Raw genomic sequence first — 24,968 nt, 5'->3', positions numbered from 1 at the left:
ACATTAGTCATTAAGGGTGTGGCATGTGGTGTTTAAAAAAAGCTCACTTGGCACATGAAGAGATCCCACACGCCATTACAACACTACTAACACCTTGAACTGTTGCTACAAGGTAGGAGAAATCCATGCTTTCATAGTGTTTGTGCCAAATTATGACCAGGCCATGTTTTTCCAGTCTTCTTTTGTCCAAGTTTGGTGATACCGCACGAAGCCTCGGTATACTCAGTTTCCTGTACTTAGCTAACAGGAGTGGCCAGTCTCTGTAAACTCCAGAGATGGATATTTGGGAAAATCCCAATAAATCAGAGGTTTCTCAGATACTCAGATCAGATCTGAGCGACAAACATGCCACATTCAGAGTCACTTAAATCACCTTTCTTCCCAAACTGATGTTCAGTTTGAACCTTATCGGGTCATCTACATGCCTAAATGCATTGAGTTGCTGCCATGTGGTTGGCTGATTAGATATTTGTGAAAACATGAGGATAAACAGGTGTACCCTATAAAGAGGCCAGTGAATGTATGTACATGTTTGGAATAAACTGCAGTACAGTCTGTTCTTTTGAACCTAACAAACAAGCAAGATCACTTTTTTTTGTTAACCCCTTTTTATTAGGCCGTGGATCTTGAGAATAATATGCCAGAAAACAGAAACAGGCTCAAAGCTATTGTGACTCATTAGTGCAGTTAAAGAAGCTCATATCCTAGCTTGCCTGGTAGAGTGTTTCACCACCTTGCCCTGCGGGGAGTCTCTCCAGAATTTATTTTTCTCAGAGATGAATTTTACTGTGCCTTTGCCTGGTGTAACATGCCTTTAGAAGTGTGTGTGTTTGTGTGTGCCCTTGTGACTATGAAGTTACTTCTAGCAGCACAGTAAATATTATTATTTTCCTTATTTTCTGCCTTGAAATATGTCATTACTATTTTTAATTTGACAGACATCTATCTATCTATGATAATGTTCATGTATTTCACATTATCAGATTAAAATAAACTTGGAGAACTTACAGTGAGCACATGCACATAAATGAGAAAACACATACACACTCCCCAAAGTGGGCTCCATGGCCACATTTCCTCCGCGTCATGTAAACACTATTGTGCGCCCGGTGATAGGGATCACTGGAACCTAATTGTTTGAGGCAATATTCGCAGTGCATTTCATGGAGAAAGTGACAAACAATGCTGTGAGCGCTGGCCGGGACAGACGCCTCTCTTCTCCTCCTGCTCCGCGACAGATGTCGACTGTGTTTATTTTTCCTGATTGTCCTGGAGACAGGCCATCCAGCCACAGGACACACCAAGGAGGGTTTTAGTTTAGTTAGATATTCAGCACAAAGGAGGAGGATGGGGTTACATTGCCAGCCTTGAATCTGATCTCTTCCCGCCACATTAACACGGTGTACACCTGATCATCTCCATCAGGACTCAACCTTAAGTATTGGAGGGATCAAGCTACAGGAAAAATAGGAAAGGATTTCAATTCTGTAAACATGAGCAAACATTAGAAGATAACACCATAGTAGATGAAAAAGATCAAAAACAAAGGATAATTTTCTTCTGAAGAATAATGAAAAGGATATTTTTTTTGTGAGTCAAGAGGAAAAAATGGGAGTGAGGGCATCATTTCACATAATTACTGAGTAATCTCATAATGTCATAATTTCTTGTGATTTGGTTCCTGAAAGTTTGTTCTCTATTACCAGCTTTCCTTTTTGCTGAGATCTACCAGTACATTTAATTCTTACTCCCAAATCCTACACAGAACCTCTGTCTGCTATCTCCTTGTACAGGATTGGAAATTTAGCAACTAGACTCGGCACATGGGTAGCTCTTAGGACCCTGAAGGTTCTTATCTTTATCACTGATTATGTCATCATATGACCTGTTGTGCTCCCATAGCACCTTGTAAATTGTATCATTTGAATTTCAGGAAAGTAACATAATATCTTTTTTAAAGCCACAAAACGTGAATTATGCATGATATAAATATATGATGTCATCATGTTGCTGAACAACAGGCTAAAATCAAGAACCAAACAAAACAGCATGGACTTGTGCTATTTGACAAAATAAGCAGGCAGATACATTATAAGTAAATTAAATACAATGGCTTTGTTTTACCTTTTTGATTTTTTAAATTAATTGCAAACATTTATTTTATGGCAATTTAAAGCCTAGTTAAAAATATTTTATTTTATTCGGCAGTACCTTTACAGCCCACAAGAGGGCACCAAGTTTTGGAAAAACAACCATTATTAAATTATAGCAGCAGTTTTATTTTCATTTCATTTTAATTCATTTTACAATGAATGACAGAATTTGACATACATTTAGAAATCATTGTAGAGGTAGTTAAACCACAGCATGTATGATCCATTTTAATGATGGGTGATCTACAGAGATCTGGTAAGCTCAGGACTTTGACCCAGAATTATTGTCATTTTCGGTCTACTTGTAAAACAACTGACTCAAGTCACACCTTTTATCAGACAAGTTATCAGATTTCACGCCTGTCCATGTGAAGCGACTGAAGGCTTGAAATACACCTTTAAACAGACTGTAAAATCAGTGGAGTTCCCCTTTAATTTTTGGGAAAGCAGTCATTCGTGAGATTAGTTTCCTTCGTGCATCAGATCAGAAAATCTGATCAAAACTCATCCTAAATCGGTTGCAGTGATGCTCTGTGAAACTGTTGCTCGTTCAAAAACACAACATAACTTTAGAAATTAGATTAGTGAGGAGTCTCGTTTTTATCTTCTATCTGTATAAAGTTCATGGTGATTCTGATTACAGTAACGGCACCTTGTACAGTGTCAGCCACATGTCGACGGTCACACATCGCTCCGTTCCCAGGATGCACCTGGCCACAGGCAAGCAGGCGGACGTGAGGGACAGCTGTTTCCTGTGCACACTTCCTGGTTTGGCAGCGAAAAAAGGGGATGGGGGGGGGGGGGCTTTAGTGGTGGGAGGGAAGTGGGGTACAGAGTTGGGCAATGGGGTAGATTAGCGTTTTTGGTGAGGCATTTTTCAAACAAGAAATATCTGTGACAGCCACAGGTGTGAGGGTAAAGAAGGGTGTCACACACAGAGTATATGCTACAAAAACACAATCTCATAAAAGATAAATAAGAAGTCAGAGCTCTATAGGGTGAAACCCAGAGTTTGACTGGATCAATAATTAAAGAAAAAAAAAAAATTCAAAGTACTGCTTGTACCATAGGGACAAATAACAAACAAAGACACGGGGATCGTGGGAGAAATGTTCCTTTATTGTCTCCAGTCTTTGACTCCCCCACCCCAGGGGGAGAGCGTGGTTGGCCACCTAATCAGAGCATAATGGTCTCAATCAATAGTTTCCTTGATTGCACACGTACTGTACATTCCACATCAACAGCGCACAAACAGGGCTGTGTTTTCATGCGAGGTCCTTAAATCAAGGAAGCCTGCAACAGTGTTTCATTGCATGATTATGCTGCTGTTCAAATCAATACCATGTTTTTCAATATTTCCATGAAAATAAATAACTTCAGTGAACGGGTTGAGTCAATAGGTTATTCTGAGCATAACAAGGCAAATATCTGGCTTTTTGACCAATCAGTGCAGTTAATTGGACAAAATCTGTTAAATAACACTTTTCAATGTGTCTCCTGTAAAGTCTGGATGGACATTTTATATTTCTGAACTTCTATTGCTTTTGCAAACATGGCTAGAAAAATAAAAACCCAGTAGATGTTGCAGCATGACAACTGTAACTAAGTGTAGTTGTATTAAGTGTCCGTGAGCACGCATCGTTGAGCCTATTTACATGTTTTTTTCCAGACTTTAAAAGCGGTTTTGTGACATTCAGGAAAGATGAGCGTGAGATGAGGTGACACAGTGGAAAGACGGTCTAGCGACACTCGCTGTGTGGACCTGTATGACTCATTTGACCCTGAGGCCGCCCGCTGGCCTTTGACTCTAAGGCGTCATTACGTGCGGAACTTTACGAGAGCACTGCGGCTTTTCAAACAGCCAGCTCACATCCACTTCCACTTTTGGCAACAGAATTACAAATATTTCTACACGAGATGAGCTCTGACAATAGCCTTTGTAAGTGTGTGTATATATGAATGGATGAGTTTCTGTTTGATTCTCTGGGCCTCGGTGCCAAAACTGTATGTGTCTAAATGAGCATATGTGGACGGCCGAGGTTGCGATTGCCACTAGGCACACGTACGTACGTGTGTCTGTGTCTGAGTGCGTGTGTCCTTTGGATCGTGATGTGTGGAACAACAGCGTATTGTGTCTTCCTCTCTCATATTTCTCATCATCAGCACTGCCGGTGTCTAAATTCCACTGGTGTGTTCACAGCGTGATGGAGGGACTCAGCCCTGTTGTCAACCCCCATCCTGCAAAAATAGGAAACACAGCATCACTTTTCCACTTTCTCCCTCACTTTTCACCACTAATTCAAAATATATGTCTTCCTGTTTGGAGCTCTCACACACTGGACTTGGTTGTTTGTATTGGAGAAAGGGTGCAGTTTTGCACACGCTCTGTGCTGTTTTTTAAGCACAGAGTGTGTGCAGCCATCGGGCAAACACCTCTGACACATTAACTGTAGATGTTTATGCCTCTCGCCCTGGTATTTGTCAATATGATTTACTCATTCTGTGATATAACTGCATCAGACACCTGTGATAATGACCTACAGTATTGGTCAGTCTTACACACAGCTTTTCCATTTTCACAAGGCTTATTTCTCCTTCTTGCTAAGCATTGTAAGATTGTGGGTGCTGAACTGGCCTGCCAGCAGTCCAGACCTTTCACCAACTGAAGACATTTGCAGCACCATAAAAAATGACAGAGAAGACCTGGGACTATGCGAAAGGGTGAAGTGCTGCAGTAAAGTTGCAATGGTTCTATCTTTTATACAGTCTATGCTTCACTCTATTAAGATGTGATTATTTCCAAAGGTCCATTTAGTTTTAGTTAGCTGAAGCTAAACCAGAAGTTAAAACGAGATGGTGAAAAACATTTTTAGTTAATGTTACGACTGTTTTCGTAATGGGTAAATTGGAGTGTGCAGGTGCCTTTCCATGATTGGTGGATCCATGGGATGGACCATACGGATTGGCTAATGACCTGGAGACAACATATAAGATGACACCACGATGGACCTCAACTGGCAGGCTTTGTGTTACCCGTTTCTTTATACAGGAGCATGTAGGGGTGGACTGCCTTTTTATTTGATTGCCCTTTTCTCATGTTTTTGTTAGTTAGGGAGATAAGACATTGTCATTTGGTTGATTCTTTTCATAAGTAAGTTTGGTACATCCTTTAGATAGGGTCCCTTTTGTTTGTTGTTTTTGGTTCCACCCTGAAGGTATAGTCCGCTCCTTTCCTTTGTTAGAATTCAATCACTGTAAATAAATCACTATCAAAATTATACTCGTTGTGTGATGTGCTGCTTGGGGTCAGACAGGGGTGGATCACCCTTATATTATGGTCTGGCCACCCCTAGACAGGCCATAACACTAACTAAAATGAAAATTAAAACTAGACTTATAAATGGCTGGCTGGTGTCCTTACCGGTGACCTTGGGTCTGAACTATGGGCTCCTCCTTCCAGGTGTTCGTACTGCCTGAGTGGGGCCAAGATGTGCCGTCTTGCCTCTGTTGGGTTTTCTGCATGTTTCTGGCTCAGCATGCAAGTATCCACTTCTTGGCGTTCGCTGTTGGTTGCAGCCACTTGAGGTTTCTGGACTCATTTGGGTTCTCAACACTGGGTGACTTTGATGGGAGTGAAAGCATCCTCACAACATAAATCAACACACTACCTGCTTTTGTTTCAGATTTTTTCTTTCTCCTTGTCAACATGTTTGGTTACTGGGTTTCACTGTAATGCATTTTGTGCTCCAAAAGCTGTTAGCATGACTGTTTTAATCATTAGATTGTGCCACACCAGCACCTGAAAGAAAAGCTTTGAGTTTCATTTTGTATTTTTGTTTTGCAGGCACTCAGGAGAATAAGTCATGATGTTTCTTGTGCTTGTCAATCACCAGTCAACAGTGTCGCCACTGTGAACAACATCCTGCGACTCCTCGAGCCAAAACCTTCGAGAAGTCCCTGCAGCCGCTTCAAAACTCGTCACTGAGCTCGATCTCTCTTTTAACACGCTGGAGACAATAATGAAAGATGACTGTCTTTCATATGTTGCTTTGAGGCCTTTGTTCATGAATAACAACAGAATCAAAACCATCCATGAAGAGGCATTTCACCCGCTGATTAATTTGGAGAAACTGGACTTCCACAAACCAGTTGGAGACTTTGTCTCCTGGATGGTTTCAGAACCTGATTTCTCTCCACTATTTCAATCTTTTGGGAAACAAATATACAACACTGGGTCCGGGAAACCTTTTCCTGCCACTGAGGAGCTCGAAGACCCTCCATTTTTGAGGACCTTTACTTCAGTCTGTCAGTGAAAGGGATTTTTTTTTAAACCTTGAAACTGCCGTGACCCTGGCCAAAGACCAGCTGGCCAGGTCAGTCATGGATATTCACAAATACCCCATAGTACCAGTGGAAATGAAATATCGGGGGAAAATGCAGAGAGTAACGGCTGCGGTTAGCTGACGGCCATCATACCCTTTAAATCTGAAAACTGATTGGTCGGGGTTTAGTAGCTCAATAGGGCAGTATGTAGGCCTGCACACACGACCAATAGGGACACGTGGCGTTTGGGCCGCGTTCAGATTGCCCGTTCCAGCAATTTGCTACACAGAAGATAATGGCACTATGCAATTCGCCCTTTGATCAAATGATGAGAGCTGACAGTCAAATAGTGCGCCCTGACATAGCACTGACATTTCCACATGTTGTAACCAATGACTGTAGAAAACAGTCACTGGTTGTAACAAGTAGGGACAGACCATGTTCAGTGTGTCGTGACACTTGCACAATGGAAGAACACACCCACTTGTTGGTGCCAGAAGAGCCACTGAGAAATGATTTTATTAGCTGGCTCATTACAACTTGATGGCTGGTCACCTGGAATGAGATAAGACTCTGGAGCCAATAATTGCCCGATTTTACTGGCCGGGAATCTGTTTTAGACTTAGAGCTTTTTATTGTCATTGTGCAGTTTCTTGCACAGTGAAATTGGGTAAGTGGAGAGCATAGAGCCGCTGGGTCTGTGCGCGTCGCCATCTTGCATTTTTTGCACGTTTGGATGTGCATCCAGTGGTGTCAGCTGGTGAACCAGTAGGGACAGACCAGCTGGCCATTCCAAAAGCGCCTTTATGCCCCTCACCATTAATGGAGGTCCCATTTGAGCGCATTGGCATGGACCTCATTTTATCGATGAGAAAAAGAAAGTCTTTAGTTCAGCTGTTGTTAACTGATCTTGACTTTGTTAATTAAACGTTGTAAACCTGCTTTCAGTGTGTCCTGTACATGAGTTCATTCAGTAGACCACAGCACGGTGTGTTTTTTGAGCTGATGAAGTTCAGCCAAAACAGGAAACATGCAGCAGGAGACAGTAACTTGTTAAAATGTTATAAAAGGTACAATTAAAGATTTTCACCCTATAGGGTTGTCAGTGATCCAAGGATAAATGTCTAATTTGGCCAAAATTTTATATACCATTTCTGGAGAGAGTGCAGTGGAAATGTTGTCACTTCTGGACTTTGCTACTTGCAGCTAAACATTTGCAGCTAAATAATTTATTTAAAAGCAGAAGCTGCAACTGATGGAGGGAATATTTGTCTCAAAATTTCAACTGAACTCGAAGGGTGCCAGTGCTCCAGCTTACCATCTTTACCTGAGTAAATCGGTTTGTTGAACAATCTAAACGGTTGATTCAGAAACTTCTGTGACATCAACTTAACTAAGACTCATTACAAATTTCACAAAACACAGCTGAATACTTTTATTATTTTTTTTATTAGTTATTTTGATTTTAATAAAACAAAATAAAAAAAAGAAACGAAAAAAATGTTTTCTTTATTTTATTTTATTTTATTTAGTGCTGTCAGTGTTAATCTCATTTTAATGAGATTAACGCTGAATGCACTGATTTTATTATTAATTTATTTGTTTAATTTTTTGTTGTTCCCAGAGAGCAAGCCAAACACTGGTCCACAAAAGGACTGTCTCTAGTAGTGGTGCACTACTAGTAGAGTTTCTTTTAACCTCCTAGGACCTGGTGTCCACATATGTGGACATCACATTTTGGGTTGTCGAGACCAAAATACAACATTTTGCTCTACAAAGACCTGATATCCACTTAGGATGACATTACACTGCCACTGTTCAATCGAAATTTAAAATGAATGTCCTCATATGTGGATCTCATGTTTTGAGAAGCATTCATCAGGTCCCAATCAACCCAAATGGCACAGAGAAATTAAAAATGCATGCCATGATAGAGTTCAGGTCTTAGGAGGTTAAAAATGTCTCTGCTGATGAGACCAGTGAATGTGGGGCGACGGTGGCAAGAAAAAACTCCCTCCTGGAGGAAGAAATCTTGGGAGGAACCAGGCTCTCTGGGAGGACCCTTCCTCCTAAGGCCAATACTTACCTGCAGTCTGCGATGGTGGGCTGGGACGACTGTTGTTCCTTCTCAGCATGATGAGGACCTTAACTTCCTTCCATATCCTGCTTCAGAACTGACAATGAAGACAAAACTGGTTAACAAGGTAATAGCACATTTAAAAATTCACTCACTTCAGGATGAGATGCTGTGTCTTCTTACGTTTCTCTTGTAAAACAGGATGTAGGCCGAGTTCTGCTGTTCTTCACAAGCTGCAGATCCAGTTGTGTGAAGCACCTGTGCGTCATTATAGGTGAGCCAATTATCTGATGTAGAGTATGGACTCTCCTCAGGATGGACAGAATTACAAATGTAGTGTCCTGAAATCACATTAAGACAAATGAATCAAACTTCTGGAAGTCAACTGATTCAAGCAAACAGTGATTTTGACTTAGTGCTTCTCAGAACATCAAAAGCTTTTGTGTGCGAGTCCTTCACTGAAAAGTAGCAAATTCTGTTAAATCATTTTCTGCTTGTAACAAGTCAGTTGTTTTACCTGATTCTGTGCCTCCATAATGACTGATGATGCTGACAAGACTGTAACAGCCACCACCCTGAGAAGGAACAAATCAAAAGAGTGTTAGTTTCATGAAGTCTCACATCAGTGCGATAATTAAGCTGATTCTCTGAGATGTTCTGCAGTCTGTTTTTACCTGATTGGATGGCACCACCAAGTCCCTCTGCAGCCTGACGGGGTCATCCACCTTCTGAATCTGGTAGGTTTGTGTAAAGCCAAACCTCTTCAGGTGCAAGATGAGAACTCTGGCAAAAGAAAGAAAACAAACAAGGTACAAAATAAGAAGAATGAGTGTCAAACACAAACAGGAGATGGGAGAAAATGACTGCTCAAGTATTGTCTCGAAAAACTCTGATGTTTGATGCGCCACAGTTTGGAAACTTGGTCAGTCGATCAATTCTGATGTGACCTTACTCACCTTGGCAGTGTATCAAAAGACGACTTCAGTTCTGAGGTCGTCCCTCCACAATCACAGCGAAATTCTATTTCTTGTTCCTGAACAACAGCACAGAGAAAACAGGCTTTATGGTAGAAAGAAATCACAACATATGCACACACACATATACACACACTCTAACAAAAAAGGTGTGTTAAGATCGGTGATACTACAACTCTACTGGAATTTGCAATCTTACCTTCAAGTATGTCTCTAACATGTCCTCAACAGACCCCTCTGGAACCAGGTCAAGAGACAAGCTGGTGAATTCCTCTTGCTGTGATGATTGGTGACCGCAGCTACACATTTAAGGAGTAACATAGTTAAAGTAAAGATCAGGTAGGTGGAAACGAGGTATATGACGATATTGCAATCAGCCCTGTGTTTCTGAAAGACAGGCTTACCCCTTGCATGTCCTCATGTTTTCCATTTTGAAAACGTGATGGTCTTCTACTGGGCAGGTATAACTTTGGCCCTGGAGAGCTGCGTTCCTCTTCAGGTGAGGGGAGAGCCTTTTGACCTCATTGAGGAACAATGTTAGGAATTCATGAGCATCCTGAAAGAAAAGCACAGAGGAGATTTAAAGCAGAACATCAAAATCAGAAAGTAAAGCAAAAAATGAAATGTCCAAATAGCTGACGCACTTTCTGTGCGCTGCCTGTGTATTCAGGAGCTTGACTGCTGAATGCCTTCTTAAAAGATCTCAGGTGGTGATCTTTAAGGCCATAATCTGTTGAGTCATGACAGTCCCTGATGTCAGTGAGCCTTCTGTAGAAAGGAAAGGGTAAACAGACATTTCTGCTGTTAGATCTCTTTGTTCTTCAGGTTTTTGAAGAAAGTAGAAGGTTGACGTAGCGCACCTTAAGAGCTGAGCTTCTGGGACTGCGCTCCACAAAACCTCCTGACGGCTGATGTCTCTAATGAACTCCTCAATGTTGAGGAGGCTCTGCAGGCAGGAGTTCATGTAGCAGGTGTTTCCGATGTTTGGAAACCTGACACACACGCACAAAGTTTACAGTATCAGTGTAAAATAATTCATTTTCTCCACTTTGTTAAAGTGAGCTTTGGTCTTTGTGCACCACGTGTACTCACCCGAAGCAGTCTGTAGTCTCAGTTTGATTTTCTATTGTTTTTCACCGCAGACTCCACTGCTCCAAAAGGTAAAAACACAAGCAAACAATTAGGAAAGATGTCAAGACGCTGAGCAGTGTATGTGCATGTATGCATGAGCTTTGAAGTTTAAACATTTTGGAGCACGTTTTTCTCTACCTGTTAAACACATGCTCCCATCCACTCTCTTGGTCCAGAAGCTCCATAATCAAAGTGTCCCAACTCAGGTCTGCTGGGATCTTTTCAGTGGTGTTTTTTACCTGATGGGAGCTTTCACCACATTCCTTACCTGTGCTGCTGGATGTAGAAAGAAGAAAAGAGTCAGGGATGCATCACAACACAACAAGACACCAAACAAACATTCTCTCTCTGGAGAACAGCATTCGACTATCTAATGCTTATTTATATAAAGAATTTTGCTTTAAAGTGAGAAGATTAAAGTTTCCCTCACCTGTCACTGATTTTATCAGGTTCCCCTGTCGTTTCAGGAGCAGCCTGCCTTTTTCTCTGTAGAAAGAAACCAAAGTACAGGACATAGCCGTGTGCTTCATTGCTCTTAATTGCTCTCATTTAACTGTGATGAGTAAATGCTTGATGACAGTGACTCTTTCCATAAAACATACCTTCCAGAATTTAAAAAGAGACCAGCGAGACTTTTTTTGTGTCTTTACAGTGGTGGTCTCTGCCTCTGAATCGCTGTCAGTTTGCTGCAGACGACGAACAAACATAATGTCATTAAAAAAGTAAAGTCACTTAAAACTAACAAGTACATTTTAAAGAGAATGTGCATTTCATATGTTTTGTGTAAAAGCAAACCGAGGAACAGCAGAAGTAGTGTCTCCATTTTCTCTTCTTCTTCTTCTTTTTACCATTTTCAGGGTTAGTTGGTGTGGCAGCAACAGAAGCATCCGGGATGCTGATGAGGACAAAAGTGTAAATGTTATTTTTCAAAGTGGAAATTTTTAACAAGGAGTACATGCTGGAGATTGCAAATAAAAATAAATAACTGTAATGGAACAAAATCATGTATTTTATACATTTACACATTTTCAAACACTAATCTCTGAATCAATATAAATAATAGACAAGACTAGAAGTAGTAAAACAAATATGTAAATGCACAAGGCAGAAGAAAAGTACCAAACACAGGGAAATAAAACAGCTCCGAATAAACCACTGCTATAAATATCTCCAGCAGCATTAAAGAGTCGCGCATTTCTTTACCTCTGTTGAGACGTAGAAGGAATTTCCTTCTCTGCCACATTTTGTTTGTTTGATTTCTGTTTAGAAACAAGAAAACCAACATCAGTAATGGCATAAAACAAACATACCAAGGGAGTCTCTCCATGAAAAGTGACCAGTTAGAAAATTTGGTATTATTTTATATTATTTATCAATTTAGTGAGCTGTCAGCTCATGAAGCACATATATAGGAATATGTTTAAATAAAATAAAAACAATTTATTCATATCTTAATTTGAGTTTTAAAGTTTATGGTATGAAAATACAAAATCCTTCATTTGGTTCAAAATTCAGTTTTTACAGAAATCATCCATGAAGCTTCATTAAAAGTTTCAAAAATGATTATTTACCACAAGAAAATATTCAGAAAAATGTGCTGCAAGTCTCTTCAAACTTACCTTTCTGTGAAAAAAAAGTTTAAACATCTTTGGACTTAATGTGATCGCAGTGAAAATCTTCTCAGCTTTGCAAAAGTTCAACTGAAAGCAAGCTGTCAAAGGTTGTGTATTTCTAAACTTTCAGCATAGAATGTTCATACCCTGAACACCAAGCATCATCATTATGATGTATGGGGCTAATTTGCATATTTTGGAATGGAATGCTCATTTGAACTGTATGGTACTCGTCTCTAAGCAACCCCTAAAAAATACACATACCTCTACAGATGGCCCCCAGTGCAACCCTTCAGGTTCCTAGTAAATGCACCTATGGTACAAATTTGAACAAGACTTCCTTCTTGTCACTGAGTTGTAGCATTCACAAGATTTTCAGAAAACTTGACCTTTGAACTTGAGGTCAAGGTCACTGATATTCAAACTGACCCCAGAACTTTAGTAGATGCACCAGTGGTATCAATTCAAAATCCTACGCCCCTCGTTCTTGAGTTATTGTCTTGACCAAGCTGAGTATACAATTATGAAACAATCGTTTTCCATTTTATTTCACTATCTGTAACTAAGACAAATAAACAGTATTTGGGACACAAGTTACTATTAAAGTGGTTAGTGAGACTCCACATCTGATAACAGTATAACACACTGCTTAGTTATGTAAAATTGTCATCAATAAATGTGCTCAAAACAGAAGCTACACTGGCTTTAAAAGTTTTTGTTAACTCTGACTACCTGTCCGCTCTTACCTGTTTCTTTTGCTCTCTCTGCTGTCTTCATCCTCCATCCAACTCTACAGCTGTTGTTAGGGATGATATGATGAAACTGAAGGGTGTCTGGGCACTGGAAAAAAAAGAAGAGAGATTGGATTAGGCTGCAGTTGGCGTGCCATTCTCTCACTTCAGGATTAGACGCTGTGTCTTCTTACGTTTCTCTTGTAAAACAGGATGTAGGCCGAGTGCTGCTGTTCTTCACAAGCTGCAGATCCAGTTGTGTGGAGCACCTGTGTGTCATTATAGGTGAGCCAAGGATCTGTTGTAGAGTGTGGACTCTCCTCAGGATGGACAGAATTACAGATGCAGCAGCTGTTTCCGGTATATGGAAACCTGACACACAAACACAAAGTTTACAGTATCAGTGTAAAATAATTCATTTTCTCCAGGTTGAGAAGGTGAGCTTTGGTCCTTGTGCACCACCTGTACTCACCTGAAGCAGTCTGTAGACTGAATTTTATTTTCCATTATTTTTCCACCGCCCAAATGTTTCACTACGCTATTGCAAAAAGGTAAAAACACAAATACACAATTAGATGCTGAGCACTGGATGTGCATGTATGCATGAGCTTTGAAGTGTAAACATTTTGGGGGAGGTTTTTCTCTTACCTGTTAAACACATGCTCCCATTCATTCTCTTGGTCCAGAAGCTCCATAATCCAAGTGTCCCAACTCAGGTCTAATATCATTTTTTCCAGTGGTGTTTTTAACCTCTCGGGAACTTTCACTACATTCCTTACTTGATGCAGAAAGAAGAAAAGAGTCAGGGATGCATAGCAAGCACGACAAGACACCAGCAGTCCAGACCTTTCACCAACTGAAGACATTTGCAGCACCATAAAAAAATGACAGAGAAGACCTGGGACTATGTGAAAGGGTGAAGTGCTGCATTAAAGTTGCAATGGTTCTATCTTTTATACAGTCTATGCTTCACTCTATTAAGATGTGATTATTTCCAAAGGTCCATTTAGTTTTAGTTAGCTGAAGCTAAACCAGAAGTTAAAACGAGATGGTGAAAAACATTTTTAGTTAATGTTGCGACTGTTGTCGTAATGTTGTCTCATATGTAAATCTGAGTGTGCAGGTGCCTTTCCGTGATTGGTGGATCCATGGGACGGACCATACAGATTGGCTAATGACCTGGAGACAACATATAAGATGACACCGCCATGGACCTCAACCGGAAGGCTTTGTGTTACCTGTTTCTTTATACAGGAGCATGTAGGGGTGGACTGCCTTTTTATTTGATTGCCCTTTTCTCATATTTTTGTTAGTTAGGGAGATAAGACATTGTCATTTGGTTGATTCTTTTCATAAGTAAGTTTGGTACATCCTAGGGCTGTTTTCTACAGTCATTGGTTTTGATGGTCACTGTAGTGGCTATATTAATTTCTTAAAGTTCTCTCTTTCTCTTATATTTAATATAACCACACTACGGACGGACAAGCGCCTGTTTTTATACATCGTCGTTAGCAACAACGACGGTAAAACTATTGCGTGTCCACTTGTGTATTTTCCACATAAACCTTTCACAATAAAGCTCAAGATCCTGTTGAGAATTTGCAAAATAAACTGAAGGATGCGGAGTGTTTGCGGATGAGAAGCAAAAAAGAGCCGTCAGTTGCTAAAAAATAAACCTTAGACTCAAACATTAGAACAGACTTTTCCCCGCAGCACGCCGTGTAATAAATACTCACAAAGAAAACGGCGGCCGTTACAACATGTGTCTAAAAATGTATAGTTTCATGCATCAGTTAAAACACTCGACTCCAAGTACACGACGACCAGCTGGAAACACTTCACGCAAGTCGAGCTGCCCGAGATTCACAGAATTTACAGAAAATGTTAAATTTTTGTGATTTATATCGTTATCGGGACGATAGATGTTTTATATCGGGATATGAGATTTTGGTCATATCGCACAGCCCTAATACATCCTTTGAATAGGGTCCCTTTTGTTTGTTGCTTTGGGGTCCACTCCGAAGCTATAGCTCGCTCCTTTCCTTTGTTAGAATTCGATCACTGTAAATAAATCACCATCAAAATTGTACTGGTTGTGTGATGTGCTGCTTGGGGTCAGACAGAGGTAGATCACCCTTATATTATGGTCTGGCCACCCCTAGACAGGCCATAACACTAACTAAAATGAAAATTAAAACTAGACTTATAATTGGTTGGCTGGTGTCCTTACCGGTGACCTTGAGTCTGAACTGTGGGCTCCTCCTTCCAGGTGTTCGTACTGCCTGAGTGGGACCAAGATGTGCCGTCTTGCCTTTTTTGGGGTTTCTGCATGTTTCTGGCTCAGCATGCAAGTATCCACTTCTTGGCGTTCGCTGTTGGTTGCAGCCACTTGAGATTTCTGGACTCATTTGGATTCTCAAGACTGGGTGACTTTGATGGGAGTGAAAGCTTCCTCACAACATAAATCAACACACTACCTGCTTTTGTTTCAGATTTTTTCTTTCTCCTTGACAACATGTTAGGTTACTGGGTTTCACTGTAATGCATTTTGTGCTCCAAAAGCTGTTATTTTGTGCAGCTGTGCTCCAAGAGCTGTTAGCATGACTGTTTTTATCATTAGATTGTGCCACACCAGCACCTGAGAGAAAAGCTTTGAGTTTCATTTTGTGTTTTGCAGGCACTCAGGAGAATAAGTCATGATGTTTCTTGTGCTTGTCAATCACCAGTCAGTGTCACCACTGTGAACAACATCCTGCGACTGTTCGAGCCAAAACCTTCGAGAAGTCCCTGCAGCCGCTTCAAAACTCATCACTGAGCTCGATCTCTCTTTTAACACGCTGGAGACAATAATGAAAGATGACTTTCTTTCATATGTTGCTTTGAGGGCTTTGTTCGTGAATAACAACAGAATCAAAACCATCCATGAAGAGGCATTTCACCCGCTGATTAATTTGGAGAAACTGGACTTCCACAAACCAGTTGGAGACTTTGTCTCCTGGATGGTTTCAGAACCTGATTTCTCTCCACTATTTCAGTCTTATGGGAAACAAATATACAACACTGGGTCCGGGAAACCTTTTCCTGCCACTGAGGAGCTTGAAGACCCTCCATTTTTGAGGACCTTTCCTTCAGTCTGTCAGTGAAAGGGATTTTTTGAACCCTGAAACTGCCCTGACCCTGGCCAAAGACCAGCTGGCCACCTGGTTGGGTCAGTCGTGGATATTCACAAATCCATAGTACCAGTGGAAATGAAATATCGGGGGAAAATGCAGAGAGTAACGGCTGCGGTTAGCTGACAGTTGGGCTTCATTTCTTTACTGAACAGTCATTTTAAGATTAGCTATTTGTTATTTACTAGCTAATCTTGGTCATGAGACTGAAGTCTATGGAGGACCACAAGAGCCACGCGCATCGAAATAAAGATTTCTGTGCTTTGAATGTCATTTTTACATTCAAAGCTAAGATTCAGCACACTGTGGTAGAGGCTGGGATTTGATGAATTCATCATATATACAACCTTTGATCATCATTTATGTCCAGTTGAGAATGAATCTGTGCACTCACATATTAAATGAACTGAAATCAGTAGTGTGATCTCCAGTCTTGATATAAGGAATGAGAGAACTGACAGCTGTTATTTTAATCAGCCTGTCTCAGTTGTTTTAACTCTAAGTACCATAAAGTAATGTGGTAACATCTGGACTGACGAGTTTACTGTCAGCATTTTAATCGCTAGTTTAAAGGCTGTAGGTTGCAGCCATTGCTCTAACACTGTATAAATGTAACAGGCCTCAGTGCCGGTTCTAATAGTCTGAGCTGCTTCCAGCTTTATTTGTGAAGAGCACAGCAGCTTACAAAACACGTAGCTAGCTCGTACAGCTGCGACGTAAAACTTTCATAAGCTAAGATGACCTTAAAATAACGGGGCTACGTGCGGTGATGCTAGCGTTAGCCATGTTAGCACATTACCTTCAACAGGTGGTTAGACTGCGAAAACAGGCACTCAGTCAGAGGTTGGCTCTCCGTTTCGCTGCAGGGTCCCTTCATTCTTCACATATCCGTGTCAAGCCGAGTGTAAATCCCGAGGCTGAACGGCCTTTGTACAAGCACACATGCTTCATAGCAGGGCGAAGCTATGAGCTACAAAAATCCAAGCAGACAGCCTGTGTCTGTCCAACCAATCAGAGAGCTCCGCACGATTTTTAAAATGAAGTTGTTAATTCAATAGCCAATCCAGCAGCCAATCCAGAAGTTAATCCCTGAGCGAACAGGAAAGGGAAATGGATTTTGAAATGCAATTTATTAAAGTGCAATTGGAAAAAAGCTTTTTGAAATGCAGTTTATTACAGTGCAATTGGAAAAAAGCTTTTTGAAATGCAGTTTATTAAAGTGCAATTGGAAAAAAGCTTTTGAAATGCAGTTTATTACAGTGCAATTGGAAAAAAGCTTTTTGAAATGCAGTTTATTAAAGTGCAATTGGAAAAAAGCTTTTTGAAATGCAGTTTATTAAAGTGCAATTGGAAAAAGCTTTTTGAAATGCAGTTTATTAAAGTGCAATTGGAAAAAAGCTTTTTGAAATGCAGTTTATTACAGTGCAATTGGAAAAAAGCTTTTTGAAATGCAGTTTATTACAGTGCAATTGGAAAAAGGATTTTGAAATGCAGTTTATTAAATTGGAATTCAAAAATGAATTTACAAATGCAGAATTTATTCTACAATTCATTATTTAAGCACAGAAATCTTTATTTTGATGCGCGTGGCTCTTGTGGTCCTCCATAGAAGTCATCTTACTTTGGTAATGTAAATATAATATGGCCAATATTATATTTATTGTCAGATTATAATGATATATATATATATATATAGAGAGAGAGAGAGAGAGAGAGAGAGAGAGATGACAGGATATAACAGCAGTGAGCTTGAACTCTGTGTCAAAGATTCGAGTTACAGTTATTTATATTTCCTATCCCCTTAAATCTTCACTCAAAGACAAGTATCTTTGATATATATATATATATATAGATGTATTATACATAAGAGACAAATATTGTTCCTTTAATATGTTGGCATTACTAAATTTGGCTCAATGCTTACATATATGTGTAAAAAGCAAATGTACGAGCTGTGATAACTGTATGTGATAACATGAAGAGTAGACTGATATATGAAATATTCCTTTATTGGGTGAGAAAATCAGACCATGTCATAACTGCTTTAAGTCATACAGAATAGATATCAGAGCCTTGAACAGGCTGACTTCTGCTAAATGGGTCAAACTGGGCAGAAAGTATACAAACACATAACATCCTTATAGAATATGATGTAACACTATAGATCAACTTACCTCAGAATATATAAAGCATATAAACAATTACAGCAATATGATGCAACAAACACAGCAGTACTACTAATCCAAAATACTCAAAGCTTCATAGAACTGAAACAAACATTTATTTTTAGCTCCATTCTGCTGCTGATACATACTTTAGGTTTCTGAATATTAAACTTGTTTCTGCCTTTCATAGTGTGTAACTTGAAGGCCCTGAGTACTTTCTCCCACACTGAAAACACTGGAATAATAAAATTATTTGAACATTACCTAATAAGACTGATTCAGGACAGATAATTAGTTATTTTAAACTTTTCTAGCAGTCCTTGACAAACAGGGAACAGTCTGTCTATTCTCCCATCTGTCAGCTGCTGCTGGCTCTTCCTCCTCCTCTTCCTCACACACTGCTGAGTTTGTCCTGGTGGATCATCAGGGTGCAAAGCCTCACAGATGATGTGCAGCAGTAGGTCCCTCAGTCTGTCCTCACTCTGGACACTTGCAGTTGTCACACATGGAAATCAAATGTGTGATAAGCTGCAGGATTCAAACACAAGTGTAACTTATAAATACATGTTCACACTTTTATTCCACAATCAGAGAGAAAGAAACAGAGAGAGAGTGCAGGACAGACAGACAGGTGACAGTCTCAGGTGTACACACTGCTACAAAACAGCACAAGAGAAGGAGGATTTAGTGTTTGTGTTATTACGAGTGCTAAACAAGAAGAGTTCCCAGATGGTACAGTGGACACATGTGTGACTCCTGTGATTAAAGCATCTTTCTTTCAGCTTAACGAGTGAACCGTCAGCTCGTTCAAACACACGTTAAAGTCCGTTTGGCTCGACACCACCGAACAGAGGCAGCAATATAACATAGCTAACATTAACAGTTCAGTGAATCCTGCTTGTGCCGTGATATTCAGGACTGCAAACCGAGCAGCATTCACTCACTTTCAGCTTGTTGTATTTGTGGATATATGACTGACTTTAATTATCCATAAAATCATCACATTCTCTGTAAGATTAAGGTCAACTATTGAACGGCGTATATTTGAAAGGCTTTAAAACCAAGTAAACGCTGAAAGTACAAACATCGCTGTAGATCATTGGTTAAATGATCACCGAGCAATATTTGTTTATGCAGACCTGCCATAACTGTGGGGGACTAGTCCAACCGGAATAGTATGGTGGGGGGAGTTTTGTTCTTCCGGTACGGCCAGTGTGTTTTGTCTGGTGCTGGAGTACGCATTAAAAGTTTTACAGCGGACTAACATCGGGAATGATTATTGGCTCGTCGCATCACACGAGAGTGCTACATGGTGTCAGAAGATGGCACGGACTTCTCGCCAGCACGTATGTTTATATCCTTTTCTGAGTACTGCACTGTTTATTGTGCGCTGTGTTGGATTAGCCGCTAAAAAAAAAGAAAAAAACAGAAGTCGCCCCATCATGGCGGATGGATTTCGCAGACCTGACCCTCTGGTTTTTGATGAGAACATTGCCGAGAATTGGCGTGTTTTTGAACGGGAGTATGATATTTTCATCGCCGCTGCTCACTCTGACAAGCCGGCAAAGACAAGGGCTTACATTCTCCTAAATATTGCTGGACCGGATGCCATTGAACGTGAACGCTCATTCGTTTATGCTCCTGCCGTTCGCGCAGCTGGTGCAGACGGAGAGATACTCACTGCTGCTGAGTCCAGAGAGGATCCAGAATGTTTGAAGGCAAAATTTCGAGAAATCTGCAATCCTCAACACAACAGGACGATGGAAAGATATAGATTCCACACCAGAAATCAGAAGCCAGGTGAGACACTTGAATCATTCATCAGTGATTTGAAGATTAAGGCTAAATGTTGTCACTTTGGGGACCTCACTGACGAGCTGCTCAGTGATCGTATCGTCTGTGGTGTCATTAGAGACACGTTGAGAAAGGCTCTGCTAAGAGACAGCAAGCTGATACTTGCTAAAGCTATCTCAGTGTGTCGAATACAAGAAATGACTGAAAAAAACAGCAAGACACTAGCAACACAAGCTACCAGTGTCGACGCAGTAAAGCCCATTCTGAACAGCAAGCACAAGCCTAAGCCCCTTTCATTCCCACAGACTGTCACCAATTGCTCCAATTGTGGAGGTAGCCATGCAGCCAAGCGAGACAAGTGTCCAGCATTCGGACAGCAGTGTCACAACTGTAAAAAACTGAATCACTACAAAAGTTGCTGCAAGTCTAAACCACGCAGCCATCACAGAGCCCACCCTAACAGACAGACTGCAAGGCGGCTTGTGAACGAATTAACAGTGAGTGAGCCACCACTTCAAGATGAAACGTTTTACGTGGATGGTGTAGAGCTTGACAGCCAGATTGATTGCATCCACGCTAAAGCTAATAAGAAAGATGAGGGATTTGTCACAATACACATAAATGGCGAGCCCACTGAAATGAAAGTAGATACAGGAGCGAAATGCAATGTCATGTCACTCAAGACTTTCGAAACAGTGAATGGCGGAAGACAGACTGTCAAACAAGAGAATGCTGTGAGCCTTGTTGCCTATGGAGGCACGAGAATTCAGACCAGTGGAACTGTTACACTCCCTTGTTGCTTAAAGACGCAGTGTCACGCGTTGCCTTTCTTTTTGGTGGATAGAGAAGTGCAACCACTGCTAGGATTTCGAGCATGCATGGAAATGGGCATTGTGAAAATGAGCCCTGAGGTACACCAGATCAGCACAGAAAGCAGCACAGATTTCAGCTCCCACATATTCACACAATACCATGACCTGTTCAGTGACGAACTGGGGGAACTTCCAGTCACATACTCAATGATGCTAGATCCTGATGTACAGCCTGTGGTCCATCCAGCTCACCGCATCCCCGTTGCGATGCAAGAAAGAGTTAAAGCTGAACTTGAACGCATGCAACGCATTGGCGTTGTAACACCAGTCACCGAGCCTACTGACTGGGTGTCCTCAATGGTGGCAGCACAGAAGAAAGACAAGCATGAGATCAGACTGTGCATAAATCCAAAAGACCTCAACACAGCACTGAAAAGACCTCATCACCCAATGTGCAGCGTTGAGGAAGTGGCAGCACAGATGTCAGGAGCGACAGTGTTCTGACACGTGCTCGAGAGATCAAACTCAGGCTAAACCCTGACAAGAGCAAATTTCGCTTAGATCAAGTGTCATATGTGGGCCACATCTTCACAAAGGACGGTCTGAAAGCAGACCCCTCCAAAACCACAGCAATAGGAGCAATGCCAGTGCCTACGGATGTCACGTCGCTACAGCGCTTCCTCGGTATGGTAAATTGCCTTGGGAAATACATACCGAACCTTAGTGAGATCGCCGCACCTCTCAGAAAACTAACCCACAAGAAGACTGCGTGGTGCTGGTTCCCGCAGCACCAGGAGGCCTTCGACCACCTCAAATCATGCCTCTCCAGCCCGCCAGTATTGGCGTATTACAACGTCAAGGAGCCAGTCACACTGACGTGTGATGCATCATGCTATGGACTAGGTGCCGCATGTTTGCAAAATGGCAGACCGGTGGCTTTCGCTTCGCGTGCTCTCACTGACACAGAGACGCGATATGCTCAGATAGAGAAGGAGCTCCTCGCCGTGGTGTTTGCCTGCACGAAGTTCAAAGATTATGTCTATGGCAAAGCAACAATCATTGAAACCGACCACCAGCCCCTGGTGACCATAATGAAAAAGCCCATCCATGCCGCCCCTGCCCGGCTCCAGAGGATGTTACTGCGACTACAGAGTTACAACATCAGTCTGGTCTACAAAAAGGGGAAATACATGTATCTAGCCGACGCCCTTTCAAGAGTCCCGCTCGCCTCGCTGTCACACTGCCCGGTTAAACACACTGATTATGAAGTGATGACAGTGAGCTACATCTCCACTGCTCGCCTGGAGGAGCTAAGACAGCACACAGCACAAGATGATGTGCTACAAGCGCTCAGCACAGTCATCCAGCGAGGATGGCCCAGCAGAGAGAGCCAAGTACAGCCTGCTCTGGCTCCGTTTTTTCCATATAGAGATGAGCTCAGCATGGAGGATGGGATCATCATGAAAAGTCACGAAACTGTCATTCCCCAGTCCCTGCACAAAGAGTACATTAACATCGTACACAAAGGTCATCCAGGTACCGAAGCAACCAAGCGCAGAGCGAGGAGTGTCATCTTTTGGCCAGCAATGTCAAAAGACATCACAGAAGAGCTGCTCTCTTGCACTGTGTGTAACAGCACTAAGGTTACAAGCAAGTCTGGCGCTGAACAGAAATTGTCGCGCTATGCTCCTTTGTTTATTGTGCATAAATAGTGAATTGTCCTGACAGAATATTGCGTTTCGCTTCTGTTATTACCACGGTACATTGACAAAAACATATACTTTTATTCACAGGATAAAACAGTTTTTTTGTATCACTAATTGTCCAGTGCGATTACAGCATACAATATTATTGTCACAGCTGCATTTCTGTAATGCGTACCAGAAATGATTTCCACTACTAATTAATTACCTTTGAGCTCAAAGGTCCTATTAATAAACGGTTAACGAATGTGTATTTATGAAGATGATTTGTGAGACTGGTAAACTTACAATACGTACGATGGTCTTTCGTTCTACACGGTGCATTTCAAGGTCCTGTACCCATCCGTCGATAAACTGTACCTGGGCTTGTTGCAGTGACCTGAAGTTACTAAAACTTCATGAGTGTATGCACTCACTCCAAGAACCGTATAATTATAAATATGAGCGTGGTGAAAGTTGGGCAGCACGCTAACGGCTTTTGTCCACTCTGTGTGCTCGTAAGGGTCTAACCCAGGGGTGTCAAACTCATTTTAGTTCAGGGGCCACATGGAGAAAAGTCTATTCTCAAGTGGGCCGGACTGGTAAAATCATTGTATATATAACTTAAAAACAACAACTTCAGATTGTTTTCTTTGTTTTAATGGGTGGCGCCCCCCGTGTGCGGCAGCCTGTTACAGCAGCTCTGCTCATTCTGAGTTTCTTTCTTTCTTATCTTTTTCTTCTCGTAATTTTTTTTTTACCGACCACAGTATGTGAGGACTCAGGGCTGTGTGTCGGACAGGGTTGTCTGCAGTACGGGGGCCCCACAGGGAACGGTTCTGGCTCCGTTCCTCTTCACCATCTACACTGCAGACTTCTCCCACAACTCCACCCAGTGCTTCCTGCAGAAGTTCTCTGATGACTCTGCAATAGTCGGCCTCATCACTGATGGGGACGACAAGGAGTACAGAGACTGACTCAAGACTTTGTGGACTGGTGCCAGCTGAACTACCTCCAGATCAATGCCAGTAAAACCAAGGAGCTGGTGGTAGACTTCCAGAGCACAAACATCCTCCACTGCAACCACTGAACATCCAAGGTATGGACATTGAGGCTGTGGACAGCTACAGGTACCTTGGTGTTCATCTGAACAGCAAACTGGACTGGACTCATAATTCAGACGCCCTCTACAGGAAAGGGCAGAGCAGGCTGTATCTGCTGCGGAGACTCAGGTCGTTTGGAGTGGAGGGCCCACTCCTGAAGACCTTCTATGACTCTGTGGTGGCCTCAGCCATCTTTTATGGTGTGGTCTGCTGGGGCGGCAACATCTCTGCCGGGGACAGGAAGAGACTGAACAGGCTGATCCGCAGGGCCAGCTCTGTTCTAGGATGCCCTCTGGACCCAGTGGAGGTGGTGAGTGACAGGAGAATGGTGGCTAAGCTGTCATCCCTGTTGGACAACATCTCCCACCCCATGCATGAGACTGTGACAGCACTGAGCAGCTCCTTCAGTGGGAGACTCATGCACCCACGGTGTGGGACGGAGAGATTTCGCAGGTCTTTCCTCCCCACTGCTGTCAGACTCCACAATAAAGACTTTAACTGATCAAACACACACATCCACAAATGTGCAATAATCTTTTCTGGCATCGTTGTATTTTTACTCAGTTGTATATAGCATTTGTATTCTATTTTTATCTCATTGTATATTTTATTCTATTTTATTCTGCTGTATATAGTATTTTATTTTATTCTATTCTGTACAGTTGTGTACTGTATTTATTCTTATTTTATTTTATTCTAATTTTTGCTTCATAACTTTTGCACTGTCCACTTCCTGCTGTGACAAAACAAATTTCCCACGTGTGGGACTAATAAAGGTTATCTTATCTTATCTTAGCTTGTTTTAATACGATCAACATAAAAATAAAGCTAGAGCCTGTGGACAGTATGTTCAAAATAGTACAGGCACAACATAGCTATTAATCATAAAACACCTCAAGTTATTTGAAAATTCTGAGGACAAAGAACACACAAACACACAGTGCCTCAGTGATTCACAGAACTGTTTCACAGATCACAGAACTATATTACGGTGTCACTTCGCAGGCAGCAAGGTAGATAAAAATAATGAAATCCTGTTCCCCAAACAAGTACAAGAACCACAGAATAGGTTAAATATATAAATCAAATATAATCAATTAGAAACAGTCTCACATCAACATAAAAACATATAAACATAAAGCTGGAGCCTGAGGACAGTGTGTCCAAAAGCACAACATAGCTATTAATTACAAAACACCTCAAGTTATTTGAAAATTCTGAGGACAAAGAATACACAAGC

At 41.4% G+C, this 24,968-nt stretch overlaps 2 protein-coding genes across 8 annotated transcripts; both read right to left on the bottom strand.

Moving 5' to 3' along the window:
• Positions 1 to 7,997: 7,997 nt before the first annotated feature.
• Positions 7,998 to 10,659, bottom strand: LOC120440482 (ubiquitin carboxyl-terminal hydrolase 37-like). The gene is made up of 10 exons (XM_039613118.1): positions 10,620 to 10,659; positions 10,388 to 10,519; positions 10,172 to 10,295; positions 9,932 to 10,083; positions 9,727 to 9,826; positions 9,510 to 9,586; positions 9,228 to 9,336; positions 9,071 to 9,128; positions 8,737 to 8,894; positions 7,998 to 8,650 (listed from the first exon to the last, which is right to left on the bottom strand). The coding sequence occupies exons 2-10, from the start codon at positions 10,489 to 10,491 to the stop codon at positions 8,645 to 8,647; spliced, it is 888 nt and encodes a 295-aa protein (XP_039469052.1). The 5' UTR covers positions 10,492 to 10,519; positions 10,620 to 10,659; the 3' UTR covers positions 7,998 to 8,644.
• Positions 10,660 to 10,661: 2 nt separating this feature from the next.
• On the bottom strand, positions 10,662 to 17,033 carry LOC120440483. Of its 7 annotated transcripts, none has more exons than XR_005613281.1 (12): positions 16,972 to 17,031; positions 15,233 to 15,374; positions 13,651 to 13,780; positions 13,475 to 13,540; positions 13,197 to 13,374; positions 13,018 to 13,111; positions 11,862 to 11,917; positions 11,454 to 11,553; positions 11,261 to 11,344; positions 11,089 to 11,144; positions 10,797 to 10,934; positions 10,662 to 10,675 (listed from the first exon to the last, which is right to left on the bottom strand). XR_005613281.1 is itself a non-coding variant. In XM_039613120.1 (12 exons), the coding sequence occupies exons 2-8, from the start codon at positions 15,408 to 15,410 to the stop codon at positions 11,518 to 11,520; spliced, it is 738 nt and encodes a 245-aa protein (XP_039469054.1). In that variant the 5' UTR covers positions 15,411 to 15,432; positions 16,972 to 17,033; the 3' UTR covers positions 10,662 to 10,675; positions 10,797 to 10,934; positions 11,089 to 11,144; positions 11,261 to 11,344; positions 11,454 to 11,517. The 7 variants fall into 7 exon arrangements, 3 of the variants coding, with proteins under 3 accessions (XP_039469054.1, XP_039469053.1, XP_039469055.1); XM_039613120.1 differs by having other exon boundaries at positions 15,233 to 15,432; positions 16,972 to 17,033; XR_005613283.1 differs by lacking the exon at positions 15,233 to 15,374 and having other exon boundaries at positions 16,972 to 17,033.
• Between the last annotated feature and the right edge of the window lie 7,935 nt (positions 17,034 to 24,968).

Source organism: Oreochromis aureus, linkage group 6 (assembly GCF_013358895.1).
Source record: "Oreochromis aureus strain Israel breed Guangdong linkage group 6, ZZ_aureus, whole genome shotgun sequence".
Classification (NCBI taxonomy): domain Eukaryota; kingdom Metazoa; phylum Chordata; class Actinopteri; order Cichliformes; family Cichlidae; genus Oreochromis; species Oreochromis aureus.
This window is presented reverse-complemented; position numbering and strand designations above follow the sequence as displayed.

What these genes read in the sequence shown, in the direction of transcription:
- LOC120440482 (XM_039613118.1), bottom strand. Translation starts at nt 10,491, where the DNA reads ATGAACTCCTGCCTGCAGAGCCTCCTCAACATTGAGGAGTTCATTAGA. An exon ending in CCAGAAGCTCAGCTCTTAAG is followed by an intron (nt 10,296 to 10,387) that starts GTGCGCTACGTC and finishes TCCTTTCTACAG; the next exon opens with AAGGCTCACTGACATCAGGG. An exon ending in ACACAGGCAGCGCACAGAAA is followed by an intron (nt 10,084 to 10,171) that starts GTGCGTCAGCTA and finishes CTTTTCTTTCAG; the next exon opens with GATGCTCATGAATTCCTAAC.
- LOC120440483 (XM_039613120.1), bottom strand. Translation starts at nt 15,410, where the DNA reads ATGAGTCCAGAAATCTCAAGTGGCTGCAACCAACAGCGAACGCCAAGA. An exon ending in CAGTCTACAGACTGCTTCAG is followed by an intron (nt 13,375 to 13,474) that starts GTGAGTACAGGT and finishes TTTGTGTGTCAG; the next exon opens with GTTTCCATATACCGGAAACA. An exon ending in CCTTCTACGTCTCAACAGAG is followed by an intron (nt 11,554 to 11,861) that starts GTAAAGAAATGC and finishes TGTCCTCATCAG; the next exon opens with CATCCCGGATGCTTCTGTTG.